Source organism: Hippichthys cyanospilos, chromosome 2 (genome assembly GCF_059441005.1).
Source record: "Hippichthys cyanospilos isolate Australia breed blue-spotted pipefish chromosome 2, RoL_Hcya_1.0, whole genome shotgun sequence".
Classification (NCBI taxonomy): Eukaryota; Metazoa; Chordata; class Actinopteri; order Syngnathiformes; family Syngnathidae; genus Hippichthys; species Hippichthys cyanospilos.
Window position 1 is genome coordinate 11348717 of NC_142370.1, and position 17136 is coordinate 11365852.

General features: G+C 39.8%; 1 protein-coding gene across 3 annotated transcripts; it reads right to left on the reverse strand.

Annotated features, from left to right (window-relative positions):
* Positions 1-377: 377 nt before the first annotated feature.
* On the reverse strand, positions 378-16621 carry acss2 (acyl-CoA synthetase short chain family member 2). 3 transcript variants are annotated; one of them, XM_088408155.1, is made up of 19 exons: positions 16026-16621; positions 14842-15037; positions 14263-14354; positions 14071-14174; positions 13927-13999; positions 12646-12721; positions 12282-12387; positions 11298-11342; positions 9794-9931; positions 8783-8953; positions 8535-8668; positions 8313-8445; positions 8195-8251; positions 6948-7028; positions 6756-6864; positions 6590-6658; positions 5973-6149; positions 4153-4227; positions 378-2477 (listed from the first exon to the last, which is right to left on the reverse strand). In XM_088408155.1, the coding sequence occupies exons 1-19, from the start codon at positions 16150-16152 to the stop codon at positions 2350-2352; spliced, it is 2091 nt and encodes a 696-aa protein (XP_088264281.1). In that variant the 5' UTR covers positions 16153-16621; the 3' UTR covers positions 378-2349. The 3 variants fall into 3 exon arrangements, with proteins under 3 accessions (XP_088264281.1, XP_088264280.1, XP_088264282.1); XM_088408154.1 differs by having other exon boundaries at positions 11298-11345; XM_088408156.1 differs by lacking the exon at positions 11298-11342.
* Positions 16622-17136: the final 515 nt, after the last annotated feature.

Here is a 17136-nt window from a genome sequence, read left to right on the forward strand (position 1 = left end):
TGTTAAACAGTCTTATCGAGCTGTTGAATAAAAGACAAAAACCCCTCTCCTTACACCAAAAAAAACAACCAAATTTATATTAAGAGAAAAAAAAAACAATCATAGTCATACATGTTTCCTCCAGAAAATGATGGTGGAACATGTGGGAGAAAAATCCCTGACGTTTTAAAACTTACCTAAAATTAAGGCACAATTAAGTTGCACAGTTAAGATCAGTGGTTCTCAAATTGGGTTAGGTGGAGGCGGTATGAAAAATTTTAACAAGGTCTCTGCAGGTATCTGCAAATGTTTTTTGCCATGGCAGGAACGGTACACACTTCTTTTCAAATAGAGAAGAAATTCATGGCGGCAACTTATTGATCAATTGTTATAGTGACTCCTTTGCAAAACATTGTATGCTTTTATTTTGTCAAATTATAATACAGATGCACATTGTCAGATGTCAGCTCAATTTGCAGAATAAAAAACACACCACTAATGAAAAAAAAAAAAAAAAACAACACCCGCCCCCAACTCTTTTAAAAACAATGAAGATTTACTACGTTTCAAACGGAAATCGGGGGAACATGAAAAAAAAAAATGTTATAAAATCATTTATATAAAATTATAGAAAGGTCCAATTTTTTTCAGGTTACACAGTTTAAACCAATGGTTTGAGAACAAGGGTACGTGAAGGCATTTCAGAGGGTATGTAAATTTTTTACAAAGTCTCTGCAAGTATCAGCAAATCTAATTAAATGGTTTTTAATGCTGTGAAAAAAAAACATCACTTTTCTTTCTTCATTTGCAAATTGAAAGCAAATAAATTGGAACATGAAGCAACCTACAGCCAGTGACCCCGTTGGTTAGGGGTACTTGGCCGAAAATGTTTCGGGGCGATGCATCATTGAAAAAGGTTGAGAACAACTGGTTTGACAAATGTTACACATTACACATTTGGATGAGGAAAAAAAGTTGTTTTCTCACAAATTTCTTATTGGGCACCATTTTGCAAAGTTTCCCCCTCACCTTTGAAGCAGGTACCCTTGCAGCATATCGGTTTTCATTTTTCTTTTTGGTTAACCAGGAGAGGCGCGTGGCTCCCGTGAGGAATTATCTACCAACGTGCAATTTACAAAAACATCAAACGATACCGCCTCATTTGTGGCAAGTACCACAAATAAGTCGTACCAATCATTTTAAATGATGGCGCCCCTAGCTGGGCACACCTATCTTGTCGCGTCATCGCGACATTTGTCATTCACTCTTTGTGTTCTTGAGCCAGTTCCGTCTTTAAGCTCATTGGCGCAGATTTTCTATCAAGCTTCACTTTTGAGCCTCATGAAAACGCGTTGAAAAACAAAACAAGCAATTTTCAGATAAGTGAGCTGCAGAAAGCTTTGCTGGACTGGACGCACCATCGTGCGCTCACATACAGTATGTCACCTATGCGTAAGTAGTACCCACCCCTCGCTCGCATTCCAAAAGAATTATACCATTTGCGGCTTGGGGCGTGTCGGAAAATCTGGATCTTAAACAATTTTCGCCACACCGACTCAGGTTGGTGCAGTTCTAACAAAGTCTTGTTACACAAGGCAATGACAATAAAATGGCCAGCGATATTCATCAGCATCATCCTCACCGCTTTGTTTAAATACAAAATTTCCAGCTAGCTAACAATGCCTTTCGCGTGGCTAACCGTTTTGCAAACTTGCTACAAGCCTTTAATTATAAATCACCTCCAAGGCTTAGCTATACGACAAGTACAATATTGCTGTCAAGTAAGCGATGACGAGGTGTAATTAGCAATCGACAAACCAGCTACGCTAACTGCTACGATAGCGCATCACGACTTGTGCTTGAGAGTTTAGTGCTAGGCCCAGGGATCTGAAAACTAAACTTTTGACTGTACTGCAAGGGGTACAAATATTTGAGAACACGATCCAGGGACATGCCTTCCGTAATTCCCGCTACTGCATTCTTGCACCAAACGCGCGCTTCGCTCATTTACGAAGACAAAGTTGACCAGAGCACAAACCTCCTTTTCACGTTTTAATCAAAAATGTTTGTCTTGGCTTAAAAACACAACACCGAAGCCCCCCCCCCCTGCGCAAAGAGAAAAAACAATGAATACAGAGCAGACATACGACAAAGCAACTTAAGGAAACACTTTTAAAAGACAATTTAAAGTGAGCTCATTTGAGAAAAGCAATTCATTTGAATAATTATGAATTAAGGGTGAGTGCGTGCCAGGAAGCGGCAAAAATAAAAGGTATTCAAACTAGCACGAACACACCCCGTTATTGGCTTGATGTTAGCAGGTTGATGTCATGAGTCAGTCAATGTTTGCGGTGAAGCTGGTGGATGGCGTCAGACGGCCGTGCGGCATCTGTTCTGGAAAAGCTGTTCCACCACCGATGAGTCGGCCAGCGTGGAGATGTCGCCCAGGTCTCGCTCGCCGCCGGCGATTTTGCGCAGCACACGCCGCATGATCTTGCCTGGAAGAGGAAACGCTTTTGGGTAGCGCCCTTTTCAAAAGATGCAAGTCTTTTGGGAAATCTGCTGCTGCTGACTCCTGGCTCATTTCCAACGTTGACCATGAAGTTTCTTTAGCAGAAACCGATCAATTTTGGGAGGAAACAAGCTTTCCAGGGGAACTCAAACTTCTAATTTTCTTTACAAAAAACATCTGCTATGCTGCACCACGTGTTCTAAACACTGTGTTCTGATCATATTGCGCTTGTGAAAGATGAATTAACCAGCAAAAAGACTTCTCCAATTCTTTTTCACCTTAATGTATTCTTACCGCATACAAGCGGTCGTACACAAGAAAGCCTGATATCATTTAATATATACCATAACCTTATATCCTTCAAGGAATAGTGTTTAAAATTTAGACCGTTTTTCATTACGGACAGCAGGAGATGCTGCATTTACCATTATCCGTAGCTATAACAAGCATGGCCACCTCCAGAGAAGTGCCACCCAACATGTAATATCATTGAATGATTATTCGACCTATGATTTGTTCTGGATTTGTGCCTTGGTTTTCTTTTTTTGGCGCCGCCTCTGGCCGCCGTTAGCAGGGCATTTCTGAATGGGGAGGGGGCTGCTAATGTTAGTTTATATCAGCATGTTATACTGCTGTAAAATGGGCCCCCGAGTTACGAGATAAATCCGTTGTGCGGTTGGACTTGTAAGGCGAATTCACCGTATGGCGGGCTAACCAAACCCATGTTAAATAGCTGCTGCGTTTAGAACCCCAGGTAAAAACATCAAAATTGTCCATACATACATACATACATACATACATGTATACAATCAGAAAACATCACACATAAAAAATATAGAAAGGATTAATTTACCTTTGAGTTGTGCTTTTTATGCCCATAATCCCCCGTTAGGGTATTTTAGGCAAGATTAGCTTCATATGTCTTGATTATCTCCAGCATCGTTTCCATATAAATCATCTTCTTACTTCTCTCTTTAACATCACTAGCAATCTTGGGACCCATGGCTAACCCATTCAACTTTGAACCAAGCAGTAAAATGCACCATAAATAAGTTTTTGTAACCACTCGCAATAGAAGGAAGTTTTACCATTCCGCCATTTTGAAAAAACAGAATCTATGTGAGGAGACGCCGACCAATAGCAGACCAGCATTGTAGTGACGCGTTGCATGGAGGCAAGCGTGACGGCAACTGAAAATAAGTGCAATTACCCAAAAATGCCTGCAGATAGAGACAAAACAACACAAATACAGCCAACCCCCTAGGGTCATGACAGTTTTTTTTGTCGCAAAACCAGTAAAATACCATAAGGAGGGGATGAAAAAAAGTCAGTGATCCACATCGCAACATGAATAAAAAGTAAGCCAGGGACGCTGTAACCACTGCAGATGCTATTGGGGGGCCACTATGTGGAAAAGTGTTTAGCACGTCCACCTCACAGTTTAGGGATCCAAGTTCAAATCCACCTCGCTCCATGTGGGGGATAGTCAAGCGTGGCGTTGTAGCCTCTACTTTAAATATTTAGTTCTATCTCCTAATCCTCTGTTTGCTTTGAGGTTTATTGCTAATATACAACATCAATCAATGGTTTATTTCCAACAATTGTAAATAAAAGTTTCCAATTTTTTATAAAAATCCAGAATTTTGCACCCCCAATGGTACCTGATCGAGTCTTGGGGAGAGCTGGAGCCTCCTGAATGAAGTCTGGTGTAGCGATGGCACCAATCTTTTCACGCACTGTTGACCAAACAATAAAAAAGGCTTCACAATTCAATAAAAAAAAAAAAATCACTTCCCATTTTTTCCCTGAAAAATAAAACATATACCTTTAAGATTGCAAAACTGCTGACTTGCAAAAACATTAATGCAATTATATAATGTAATCTAATTGCATCATTATTTTAGCCATGTCGGAAAAATTGTGTAACGTCGAGAAAATGTACTTCTTCGGTTCGACCAAGCGTTTAGTATTAGATGTAAGGTACGACCGATTAATCGGCCAAAAATAATTGGCCAAAGAGCAGAAATTCTTTTAACTTATTACTTTTATGTACTCAATTCCCAGCAACTGTACGAAAGTAACAATGCTGTCATCACTTATGAATGCATACTATAACCTAATATTCTGAAATATATATCATGAATTTGTTGAGGAAGTCATTTTGATGACCCATCATTCAAAACAAAGCAAATCTTAACTATTACAAACAATGTTTAGGTGAATAACGCCAGGAAGCTGTGAAAAGAATTGACCTGGGTGTCACTACTTTACACATAACCTAAAATCACGTTGAAAAAAAAAATGCATAGTGCAACGTAAATTACGCATACATGAAATGTGTGTTAAATATGACACCCATTCAACCACTAGTGCCTCAAACACTTTAATTTAATTAATTGTGCCACACAATGCAATCAGTGAATTGATAAGTTTTTTTTTTCAACAATATATTTACTGCTGACTCCTGCTATTCACGAAGAATAGCTAACAAGACGGTTTGTGAATTATGAAAATCTGCATATAATTTACACCTATTGAAATGCAACGCGGAGGAAATGCTATCTTTTTTAACGTATTTCTCAGAGTACAAGTTGACCTCGCTTATAAGCAGAACCCCCGCATTTTTTTTACTTCAATTTGGGTGAATTTTACAAAGACGCCAAAGACCCTAACCGCGGGACAAGTGTGAGGTAATGTGCGCATACGCATAGATGCAAATGTTGAAACTAATGTTGCAACAATTATATGATTTGAAGTTTCAATGCTTTATTTTTAAGACACAGCTGAATATCAATTTGTCAAAAAGCCCTAAAAGTCATCACCACGATCTAACACGCCCATTTAACTCCCAGACGTCCTCTCCTTGTCCATTGTTCAAAATCTTTGTGACTCTTCCGCAAAGAGTAATCTTCCGACCCATCCAATTCCTTTGAAAAGGAGGTCTTTGGAGATTTGCTGATCATCTTACTTGGGATGTTCTCAACTGAATACTGTTGTAAGATCAGAGCGTGAAAGATTGCTCTTCGCTGCCCCCCCCATCTGCCGACATCCATGCCGACTTGTTCAAGCACACGTCTAAGGTCTGAAGGAGTCAAGTCAAACTGCCTTTTCTTTTTCATAAAGTGTCAAAGACCAAATCACCCACGCGAAAAAATTGGTCTGTTTTGAGTTATGCGGCTCTAAGTTATGCCCCCCCCCCCCCTAAGTGGAGGTTGAAAATGAGGGGAAAAAAAATCCACTTGTCCTCTGAGAAATCCGGTTGCTAAAAAAAAAAAAGCGGACAAATAATCACTAAACTGTTATACTGTTTCTAACAAAAATCATGAATGGCCTGGAAGAAAGAAGCTATGAATTAGGCCCTAATTAGATCTACTATGATGACATACACACCGCTCGTCACATACCGACCAAATATAAAAAGAAGTACAATAACAGTAAATATAGTACAGAAATCAAACGTGAATCATTTTAGTGAAGCCACCTTGTTTTTTAAGCTGGGCCTCCAGCGTGTGATTGAAGGCGACCCCGTCACGTAGCGTCACAAAGCAGTAGAGACTTTCTCCTTTGACGGGATGAGGCCGCCCAACAACGGCGGCCTCGGCGACGGCCTCGTGCCCCACCAAGGCAGACTCCACCTCCGCTGTGCTCAGCAAGTGGCCTGCGAAGTCGCATTAAACGACTGTCAGACAAGACCTGGGCAACTCTTACATGAAACCCCCCTCTAGAATATAACAAAAATTAGATTATTTGGTGTTTCTTGGTGTGTTTTTTACACTAAGTTTTCCAATCCTGTAAAAATGATTAGAACAAATATGAACTTTTTTTTCCTACAAAGATTAGCGTCACTGCCTGTGACGCACGTTTTCCTCACCTGTGTGAATGGCAAGGCGATGAGCTCATACAATGCTACTACGCTTTTAACGAAAAGCAGTGTTGATGGAAGGCTAATATAAATACTTAGGTATGGGTTGCCTTTATTATAAGGCTTATGAAAGGCTTTAATTTTTCTGTTTTGTTGTTTTTTTTTTGGGTTCAGATTTGTTTTTATGTTCCAATATGGCTTTTTCAACATTTTATGTTGCTGAGCCCTGCTCTAACCTGAGACATTGAGCATATCATCTATCCTCCCGGTGATCCAATAGTATCCGTCCTTGTCTCTACGGCAGCCTGCGCAGGGCACACGGGGCGTGGCACAGACAAAAAAAAAAAAACACATCAGCATAGCAATGCATCACAGAGCCACTTTGCCACTGCATCCTCTCACCGTCTCCAGTCACGTAGTATCCCGGGAACTTCTTGAAGTAGGTGCTTTCAAACCTGGCGTGGTTCCCAAACACCGTCCTCATCACACCGGGCCACGGCTGCTTGAAGACCTATTTTGGATTGACTAGTCAAACATGACACCATTCCTTTCACTACAGAGTTGTGTGCTAATGTGAAAGGAGGTGCTGCCTACCAGGTAACCTTCACTTGTGCCCTCCAACTCCTCGCCCGACTCATTCAAGATGGCTGGCACGACGCCAAAGAATGGAAACGTCTGAAAAAGATATGTTTCTTCAGGATGTTTGGAAGAGACTCAAAGAACCATGCTTAGGGTATTTAGGTGATATTTATTATTGCTGTTATTCTTTTGTTGCTGCAGATGCGAGTTTCCTTCAAAAGCATACAAATTTATTGGTATGGCCCCAAATAGGACTACGAACATGTCAAACTTGCCCCAAACTATCTAACACACAGGGAAGAAAAAACATGTATAAGAAAGAGAAGAGAATTTATTGCTCCTGTTGGCTTGTGAATGTAGATGTCGCAACAACAAGTCACACACATGATTTGTTGGACAGTAACACAACTGTAATGAATTGAAGAAAATGTAAACAGAAAATGGATTTAGGGGCAACCTATTGGAAAATGGCGTCATTGTGGGAAGCTTCTGTAACAGCTAGTGACCTCTGGTGACAGAAACAAGCACTGCATTTGATTTGGAAAAAACCCTTTCCGTTGAATTGCGAGTGAATGCTCAAGTGAAATCCTATTACAAAATAAAAATTAATGAACTACTACTACTACTATTGTATTATATAATTTATTGTTTACTTATTTATTATTGTGGTTATGTGGCAGTTCATCTCTTAAAAAACATTGTGACGGACTAATTTATATGAATGATTTTCAAACTACTATTTGTATTTGGGGTTACAGGTTATTCACGTGCAAGCTACGGTCATAAGCCTATCAGTCAAATTTCATTAAATAATTTATTAATAAATTGGACATTCGCGTTGCAAACTATCATCTGTTGATGCGTGGGCTAAAATTGCTGTCAAAAAGACGTATGCGTGCGGATGACGTGCAGATCGACTGACTATGCCTGATAGTTTGGTGTGACGCCATCTTGATTTGCATATTCAACTCAAATCCAAAGGCTTATATCAACGAATGCAAAGGATCAGATCCACAAATCCAAAGGAGAGATACATGCAAAGATGCGAAGTCGTGTCTCGCGTGGTCATGATGAGAGTCGTATTCAAAATTTTCAATTTGTAAACATACGAAAACAATTCAAACTCAACACAATTTAGAGTTGTACTCATACAAGTTGTTAAACATGCATACGTCGTTTTGACAGCGTTCTTGTGCCATAGATTAAGCGTTTATTAAAATAATGAACATTGGTTGCAGCCATGCACATTATTTCTGACTTACAGCAGAGCCTGGCTTCATTGGCGTGGCTGCCGGCAGAGGCGTCATCACGTGTCCGCCCTGAAAAACACAAAGCAGAATTATGAAGACGTGTCCAGCCGGGAGCGCAAAACAAACTCACCGTCTCCGTCTGCCAGAACGTGTCGACGATGGGACATCTGCTGTCTCCCACCACTGTGAAATACCAATGCCATGCCTCGGGGTTGATAGGCTCGCCGACCGTGCCCAACACCTTCAGAGAGTCTCGCTTGTATCTGTGCACATACACACAAACACACATATCGAAACTGAAGCCGTGTGAAGATGGCATGACTTTTGACTAAAGGGACATTAAGCTGCTCACTTGAGCACCGGTTCGCTGCCATACTTCATCAGCAATCTGATTGCGGTGGGCGCCGTGTAGAACTTGCTCACGTGGTATTTATCTACGATCTCCCACATGCGACTCACGTCCGGGTACGTTGGAAGACCTTCAAACTGAAAGACACAGGCATTCACAACCACATCCTGACTCACCTTCAGCCAGGCGCAATCACAATGTAGCTTCGTCGCTGAGTGGATCGTGATCTCAGCCCCCGCGCGGGTTCTCACCAAGACGCTAGTTGCGCCATTTGCCAGCGGCCCATAGGTGATGTACGAGTGTCCGGTGATCCAGCCGATGTCAGCCGTGCACCAATAAACATCATCAGGACGGTGGTCAAACACCAGCTTGAAGGTGGCGGCGGTGTAGAGCATGTAGCCGCTAACAGTGTGAAGGACGCCCTGCGCAACATAAGAGGGGAATAAAACATCTTGACTTTTTTTTTTTTTTTAACTAGGGTTGGGTTAATGAGCCAGGGCTGAGATAATCTAAATACTGACAATACACTTAACTACTATACATCACAATGTCTACCATATGTAAGTAAAAAAACACATTAAGGTGCAAGGCTTAAAACATTTTTTTTGCAGATTAACCCAGAGAGCTGAAGGAAGAGTTTTAATAAACAAGTACAAATATTTAATTATTGATGGTTGGTATTCTTTTTATATGTATGTTCAACAGATGTTGTTTTTTAAATATAGTACAGTATATATTTTTTGCTGTGAATGGCAGCAAACTTAATTTTCTTTTCTAAAAGATAAATGGATAAAAAAAGAATAAGAAAATAAGATCTACTGTAGTGCTTCCTATGTAGAGGTACGGACATTCCATGGGGTACGTGGAAACACTAATATTTCAGTTCAAAGATGATCATTCAAAATTTCAATTATTTCATAAACTCCCTAATAAAACAAGGCAAATGTTTTTATTTAATATGTGTTTAATTATATTACATACATCTTTTCAAGGTAACATACTATTTATCTATATTTGAGTCAAAAAGAGCTAAATATCTGTGAAATAAAATTAATGACACAAAAAGATTTTCTAACTCTGGACTCTGTTGTGAATTTACATTTACATCTCATTACATCTCCAACATTCAGCACAGCCTGCCATAAATTCTTTCCAGGTACGACTCAGATTAACCAGTCCATTCGGAGATCTTTCTGACTTTAAGGGTAACTAAGTTACTACGCCATTGTTTCCATCGAGGACTTCTACATAGCTTAATCTACCTTGGGCTTGCCCGTGGAGCCGCTAGTGTAGAGGATAAAGAGAGGATCTTCTGAAGCGCACCACTCTGGTTCACATTCATCCGACGCGTCAGCCATCAGAGCATGCCAACACTTGTCCACTTTTGGGTTCCACGGCACCTTGCGAGGAGTATAAGTAATCTAATGTTACAAATGCTGAAACCCACATGCCAATGTCTTCAACCCCTAAATTCTCTCAACAAAAGCGAAGAAAGAAAGGTTAGTCAGAAGGACAAGGCACAAAACCCACACGAAACCGTTCATCGGCATGAGCTAAAGAAAAACAAGTTATCATGTGTACAGTACTAGTGGGAAAAAAAAATTATGACTACATAGAGGTACATCTATTAATACAGTATATCGGAAAGCATCAACACTGGAATTGAACTAAGTCTTCTGCCATGATGCACTATAACGGTTCATTTTATAGGTAATTATTTGTGTGTAGACCAGTGCTTCTCAAAGAGTGGGCGGGCCCGCCATGGAATTACAATAAAATAAGAATTTTCATTCTTTTATTTTTTTTGTTTCAGTCACGTTGATGCACTGGGTTATTTTTCTGTTTTCGACTAAGCTGTACCCCATAAAAATGCTGTAAAAAAACTAGAACAGTTGTTGAAAGTTGATTTATATTGCATTTTTCTTTTGCTATTTAGAAAGGATACAGGCTTAGGTACACTTACACAATTTGTATAGATAATAATCTTATTTGTAGTCAGCGTGTCGAGAGTGAAAGTAAACAGAAAACTAAACATTTATGACAAGTGATACATAAATGTTGCTAAAATAGGTTGTTAATCATTATTATCATGCTGGTAAAAACAAATTTGGATGCATGAGTAGAGCAAGTGTGTTGAGAAATGACAAAAAGTGTGTTACTTTTTTTCAAGGGTCGGCGAACATCTGATAACATTGATACCCTTTTCTTTTAATGATGGACGGCTAGCTGACCACATTTCCGTTTCTCCTTTTTGGTGCTCACTTAAAAATGTCAAAAAAAAGTGAAAAAATAAGGACGTTTTAAATTATGCCCAACCCAAGTTCCAATCAGTTTGACTACATTCCTTACGTGACTTTTCAAAGTTGTCAGATGTTTGTCTTAGCGACCACATAATTGGAATATGGCTCTGATGGGTAAAAACAACATGAATCTTTTATGAAAACACTTTTGGGTTATGACAAATTTTTGACACTTTTTTTGTGCTGTACAATACTACATTGACTATGGGTATAATTAAAACTGCAAGCTTCATGATGGAATTTCAAGTCTCAGTTTCTAACTTTCCACGAGGAGGCCTGGAAAAAGGCCACAAATATGAAAAAAAAGGTCAATTTAACTTCACTATTGTAGCACAAGATAGAAAAGGCATCAGTGAAAATCATAAACTTGATTGTTTTTACCCTTCAGCAGATCTGAGTCAGCGCTAGAGCAAGCGAAACAAAAACAAACGTGTGGCAGGGTTTTGGCAGGTAGGACGACAAGTACCTGCGGAATAGGACGCGTTTTTCTTACTCTGTCTGTTTCTGCCACCTGCTGGAGGGAGGAAAAACAGCAAGCGAGGGGTGACCATTACGATGGGTTATTTTAGAGATGAAAGTGAAAATGACAATATCAGCACACGGAACCTGTCTAAAAAAGTCCAAAGTTCATCAGGTTGTTAAGGTCAGAATACAATCGCTGTAAAGTACAAATCTCAGGGGGCATAATACAGACGATAAAAAAGTATGAAAAAGTCTAGACAGTGACTTGTACATTTGTAACTTTTTTTTAAACTTGTATAAGACAATAAGTACAAACACTTTAATAAAAAGTGCACCTGGGACACTGTAACTAGCGTTGTTTACTTAGCAAAGTTAATCCTCGTGTAAGGAACCCAACTTTAGCTCTTTACTTGGGCAGCCGGTGCACTCGAAAAATTTAAAAGCGAAAATCATATCCTTTGATATGTTGTTTGGAATTTGAACACTCTGGACTATAATTCACTAGTGGACCATTAGTGGACCATGATAATCTGACAGGAGTTTCAATTTCGGATTGGATCAAAAGGAAATGAGTTGCTCAAAAGGGAAAGGATTCTGAAATTAGATTGGAGAATCTAATACAATTCTAGTTTTAATGTGCATCAAATGATCAGTTTGTGTTGATTAAAACATTTTAGTGGAATTTAGATGACTTGGATCAAACAATAAAACAAGATTATCCTCACCCAAAAGGGAATAGGATTCCAAGGCTGAAGAAAATGTCACAAAACCTTAAAATTGGTGAAATAACCAATATTTATAACTTGTTTTGTTTTGCGCAAGATTTGTTCACCTATTACAGTGATGACATAAAGACGGTAGATATAGTCTACCAATAAATCCTTCCTCTACATTTTAAATACATTTTTTTAAACTGGCCGACGAGGTTTATTGGGTCATCAAAGGAATAGACGTGTTAATAAAAAAAAAAAAAAAAAACTGAGCTCACCTGAAGGTCAGGACAAGGTCGTTTGGCAGGAGGGGAGCTAAGAGATATTTCTTGTGCTTCTTTCGATAAATGTTTCAACACGATGCATCTCTCAAGTGAGAATCCTCTGGACGCAAAAAGAAAAAAATAAAACATGTTACATCGCTTCCACTCTTTTTTTTTTTTTTATTCCCAAGAGTTGTTAGAGTATAAGTGTCGAGTCACGCATCCACATACAGTAAATGGAATTTGTTGCTGTCCAATGAAACACATGCACGGAAAAAAAAAATCAATTTTCCTTGCATTTAAGGTGAAATGAAAAAAAAAAAAAAAAAAAAGACAAAATACATTTTGTTACAAGTCTGTGCGTGTGTGTGTAGAATACTTGTCTGTGCATTTCTGCAGAGCTTCATCCGCCAGGACTTTTAGGTTGATGAGCTTATCACCTCGGTAGAAGCCATCTGCAGGAGGACGTCAATTACAGAAAAGAAGACTCAAAAAAAGATGGAAAACATGAGAGATCACACCCAATCATAATGATGCCGTTGATTGGGATGCCAGAAAGGATACTTCTACAGCATCGTAACAGAGCCTCTAAAAATGAGGGCTTTCCCAATACTACCCAGTAGCAAGTCTAATGTAGCAAATATTTAAAGAGCCCATAACATGGAAATCCTACTTTTTGGCACTTTTAACCATGTTACAAGAGTAATCAACCCCAAAACTCCCCCAAAATGTTTTATCTTCCCTCATTGATGGATTTCAAAGAATTCCTTGCTCCTGGTAAAAATTACTTGTGACTGGCAATATGCCGATAACAAGCCCTCTTACCACGTCTACACCACCATTGTATTGCTCGTGCAAGAGTAAATACATGCCCAAGGAGCCGTTGTTTTTTTTTTTAACTTTCAGTTCCATTACAGGGTCGGGGAGGAGAGATTTTGCACCAAGTTGGCCAAGTAAACATCAACATTTCATTTATTAGGTACCGTTTAACAGTAGAAAATGTCCAAGTGGCAAAAATGTATGCTTGGGAGCATACAGCCAGGTAATCAATGTTGTAGTATATAATTCACTCGCAGTGTTAATGTGCGTGGTCTCTTGAAACGCATTTCGCTTTGTTTGCACTTCAGGTGATTTTAAGGTCAGTAAACCACCAGTTTTTGGCTTCTTCATTCACTCTGCCTCTCGTTACTGATCGCTACAGTCAGCTGTTCTGTTTTGTTCATCTTTGGAACTATGTCATGAAAAGGGTGTGGCAGCCACACAGTGACAGGTGCAGCTTCAATCAACAAGGCATTTCGTTTTCTGTTTAGAAATGTCAGTAACATAAAACGCTTATTTCATTTATATGCATATATTTAACTGTGGAAAATGTAAAATCTCATGATATGGGCTTGTTAAAAAGGAAGTCAAGACAAAAGTTTTCTTTTTAAAAAAATATTGTATATGAGCCCCACTACTCTAAAAACTGCATTCTGGTTACTATTGTGTTTGCGGAATATGAATTCAGCAGCAGAATCCACCTGTTTGTATTCATCTCATGGGTCTGCCACAGACACATTTGATTTTAGATATTCTCAAGTGCTACCTATTTCTGTGTCATTCTTTGCTTTTTCTGTTCTTTTTTTCGACTGCATTGAGCCGGCATTGACACTTAACTCACCTGCAGTGATGAGGAGTGAACACTGCGAGTCCACAATCCTGTCACACAGCGACTCGGCAGAGAAACCTGCAAACTGTCAAGAGAGCAATACGAGGTCATTTCCCATCCGCAAGGTCCCATCTACGCTTTTTGCTCAAGACGTACCACAATGGAGTGAACAGCCCCAATGCGAGCGCAGGCCAACATGGCCACAACCAGCTCCACCACCATGGGCATGTAAATGGCTACGCGGTCCCCTTTCTTCACACCTGCCATATAGAACCACACAAATAAATAAATAAACATCACAGTCACTCGGTCCAGCTGGCCTCGTTCAAGTGGAAGCTTCAAAAGTACCCTGTGTCTTCAGCACGTTAGCAAAGCGACATACACTGTTCAGCAGCTCTCTGTATGTCACAGTCAGCTCATCACCGGGCTCATTGCCTTCCCTGGCACACAAAAGTCATTAACTAATTAGCATAATTTCAAATCACCAAAAAACATTTTTTGAGGAATTATTGTGAGGTGCAGGACTGGTTGCCACCTCGGTCTGCTTCTGAGTTCCAAGTAGCAACTTGGCATGAAAAATGAAAATCTGTCAAATCTTAAAATCTATCTTGAATAAAATACACCCAAAGATATCACTTCAAATGTAGTTCAAGAGATAAACTAAACAGAAATGGCATAGCATTCTGTAACTTCAGATCGACCGTAACAAAAACCATATTAAATAATTACATGAGAAGGAAATGCCCCTCTAAGACTGAGTTATATCAATTAAGACACCTGAGAACTGTTCAAACACATGAGAACCGTTCAAACATGAACATGCATAACATGCTTCCACTATTACATTTTAATAAACAACTTTCCTATACTTAAAGAGACTCTATGCAGAAGAGATTTCAAATTCAGGGCTTTGAGTATCATACTGACCAGTAGAATGCCACTTTCTCGCCTAACTTTCTGTCGTGAACATTACGGTCTAGCACATTGTAGCAAACGTTGGTGGATGCGCCCTCCATGCATTTGATGAAGATCTCTCCTTTGGTAACGTCAAAGTTGTAGTCCAAGAAGCGGCCTGTGTGTTTGGTCTTCCAGAAGAAGTCCTTGGCCATGTTTCCCCAGAACTCTGCGAGCCAGTGATATATATTTTTTATACATGGTGAGCTGGTAACATATCAGTGTTACTTATGTTTAGAAGAATGCTACTTGTGTTTGGAAGGCCTGTGTAAGGACACCTTGAACTAGTGTATGGGCATTCAAAACAGAGGACCCCTGTGAATCACATTGCGCAATCTACAATTAAGATACAGTATGTCTAACATTAAAAGGATAGTCCAAGTATTTAGCCATTTGAAAGTAAAAATATATTATTTTGTCTATAGTTCATTTGATGGCTAAATTATATTTCATGTATAATTAATATTTTTAAAGACACATTTTGCCACTTGTTCTCCTTCGACTGTAAATTACCACATCAGAACAGTGTTCCAATTTCGTGCTGTACAATGAAACGTATTCTATTCGATCATTAGTCAATTCAAAACGAGCTTCAGAACTTGGCTAACATGACAAATACGTGTGCACGTATCATTTGGGGTGTACATGAGTTTACATGAAAAATAAGTATCGCATGAATTGGTAGAATAAACACGAACCTTTCTAATGTTGAAAATGGCTAAATAAGTGGACTATCTTTTTAAGATGTAATCAACAAGCCAGCCATTCTTGCGGCATGTGTAGATACTCATTCACACCTGAACCATGAACGATTTAGTTTTCAATGAACGCAATGCATATTTACGTAATGCGGGAGGATGTTGGGATAAACACATAAGTGCAGAGATAACAAAAAAAAAAAAAAAAAAACATTCTCCACAGGACGGAAGGATAGGTCAGGTTCGAACTCGCAACCTTGGAAGTGAGACAGACGTTCAGACAAGCATTTCTTATCTGCCATAAAACGTTGATGACTAACCTGGCGTTTGCCTTTTGGATGTTGTAATATGACGGATTTTATTTATCACTATTCACTTTAACATAGTTTTTCTTATCAGCGCTTACACTCCAAGACATGATTAATCAATTTCACACAATCGATCGATTGTCACACTTACGGTCAGGGTCCTCGATGGACTGCATGTACATTTCCTTAAATTTCTCAAATGTGGGGACGTGAGCCCCTTTCCGCATCTCCTCCGCCCCGTGAAAGACGTCGTCCTCGGGCGCCTTGTCGGGAATCATATTCGGAAGATGCGTTAGATGCTAACAAAACACACAATGAATCACAGCAAGCAGGTGCTAGCTTGGCTGCACACAAGATTCCACTGTTTTGCCCGTTTCCGAATGTTGTGTTAAAAAAATAAAAAGGGTCTTTTGCTGGTCGACTTTGGGTCCCTTGTGCGTAGTGACGCTTGAAGAATAGAACCGAGGTCTGGAGAAATTTTACGCGGAGGTCTCAGTCGCCACGAAGCTAACGAGCTAAAATAGGGGAGATGTTGGCGCGCCGACGACGATGTTTCGTTTTTTTGTCACCAGGTTGGTTAACTTTGTTTTTGAGAGACGCATAGAAATTCCAAAGGCGCCTCTGGTTCCTCGCGAGGCTAAAAGAAGAAGGAGCGGTGAACCGAGTCCTTGAGTGATCCTTGATGATTGCAAAGTCTACTTTTCCCCCACTCTTTTGACAAGCACAACGAGTGGCTTTGACCTCCGTTTACCCCCGGCTAGTAGCCAATCAGAGGTGTGGTGCGTTTGCGAAACCACCGACTTTACATAATTCTCATAGGTCCAATCAAATTTACGTTCCCTACGCCCAACCAACAGCCAATCGACGTTTGCGGGGCGTTCAAAGACTTATCTGAAAGCTCCGATTTTACACGTGGACAGTTTCTCGCCCCTTGCGTCTCAATAGTGAGATAGGATAGCGAAATAGATTTAAAGGGATAATGTATAATATTTAGGCAGTTGTTCAATTGAAAAAGACACTATACATTTCAATAAGCTGTAAATAAATGTGTTCCATCAAATCAACATATTGTAGCGGCGTTGGGAGTCTGAGGGGACAAGAGCAACGGGCGTTTTATTAACTTGACGGTTCATCTACATCACTTAGCGCATTCTCCAGTGGGTTGGCGCCAATTTGTGGCACTTACGGAAAAAAACCTTTGTTTGACAGGGAAAAAAAGGTTAATTTGAAAATTTGCTCAAAGCTAACCGCAAATAGGCAAG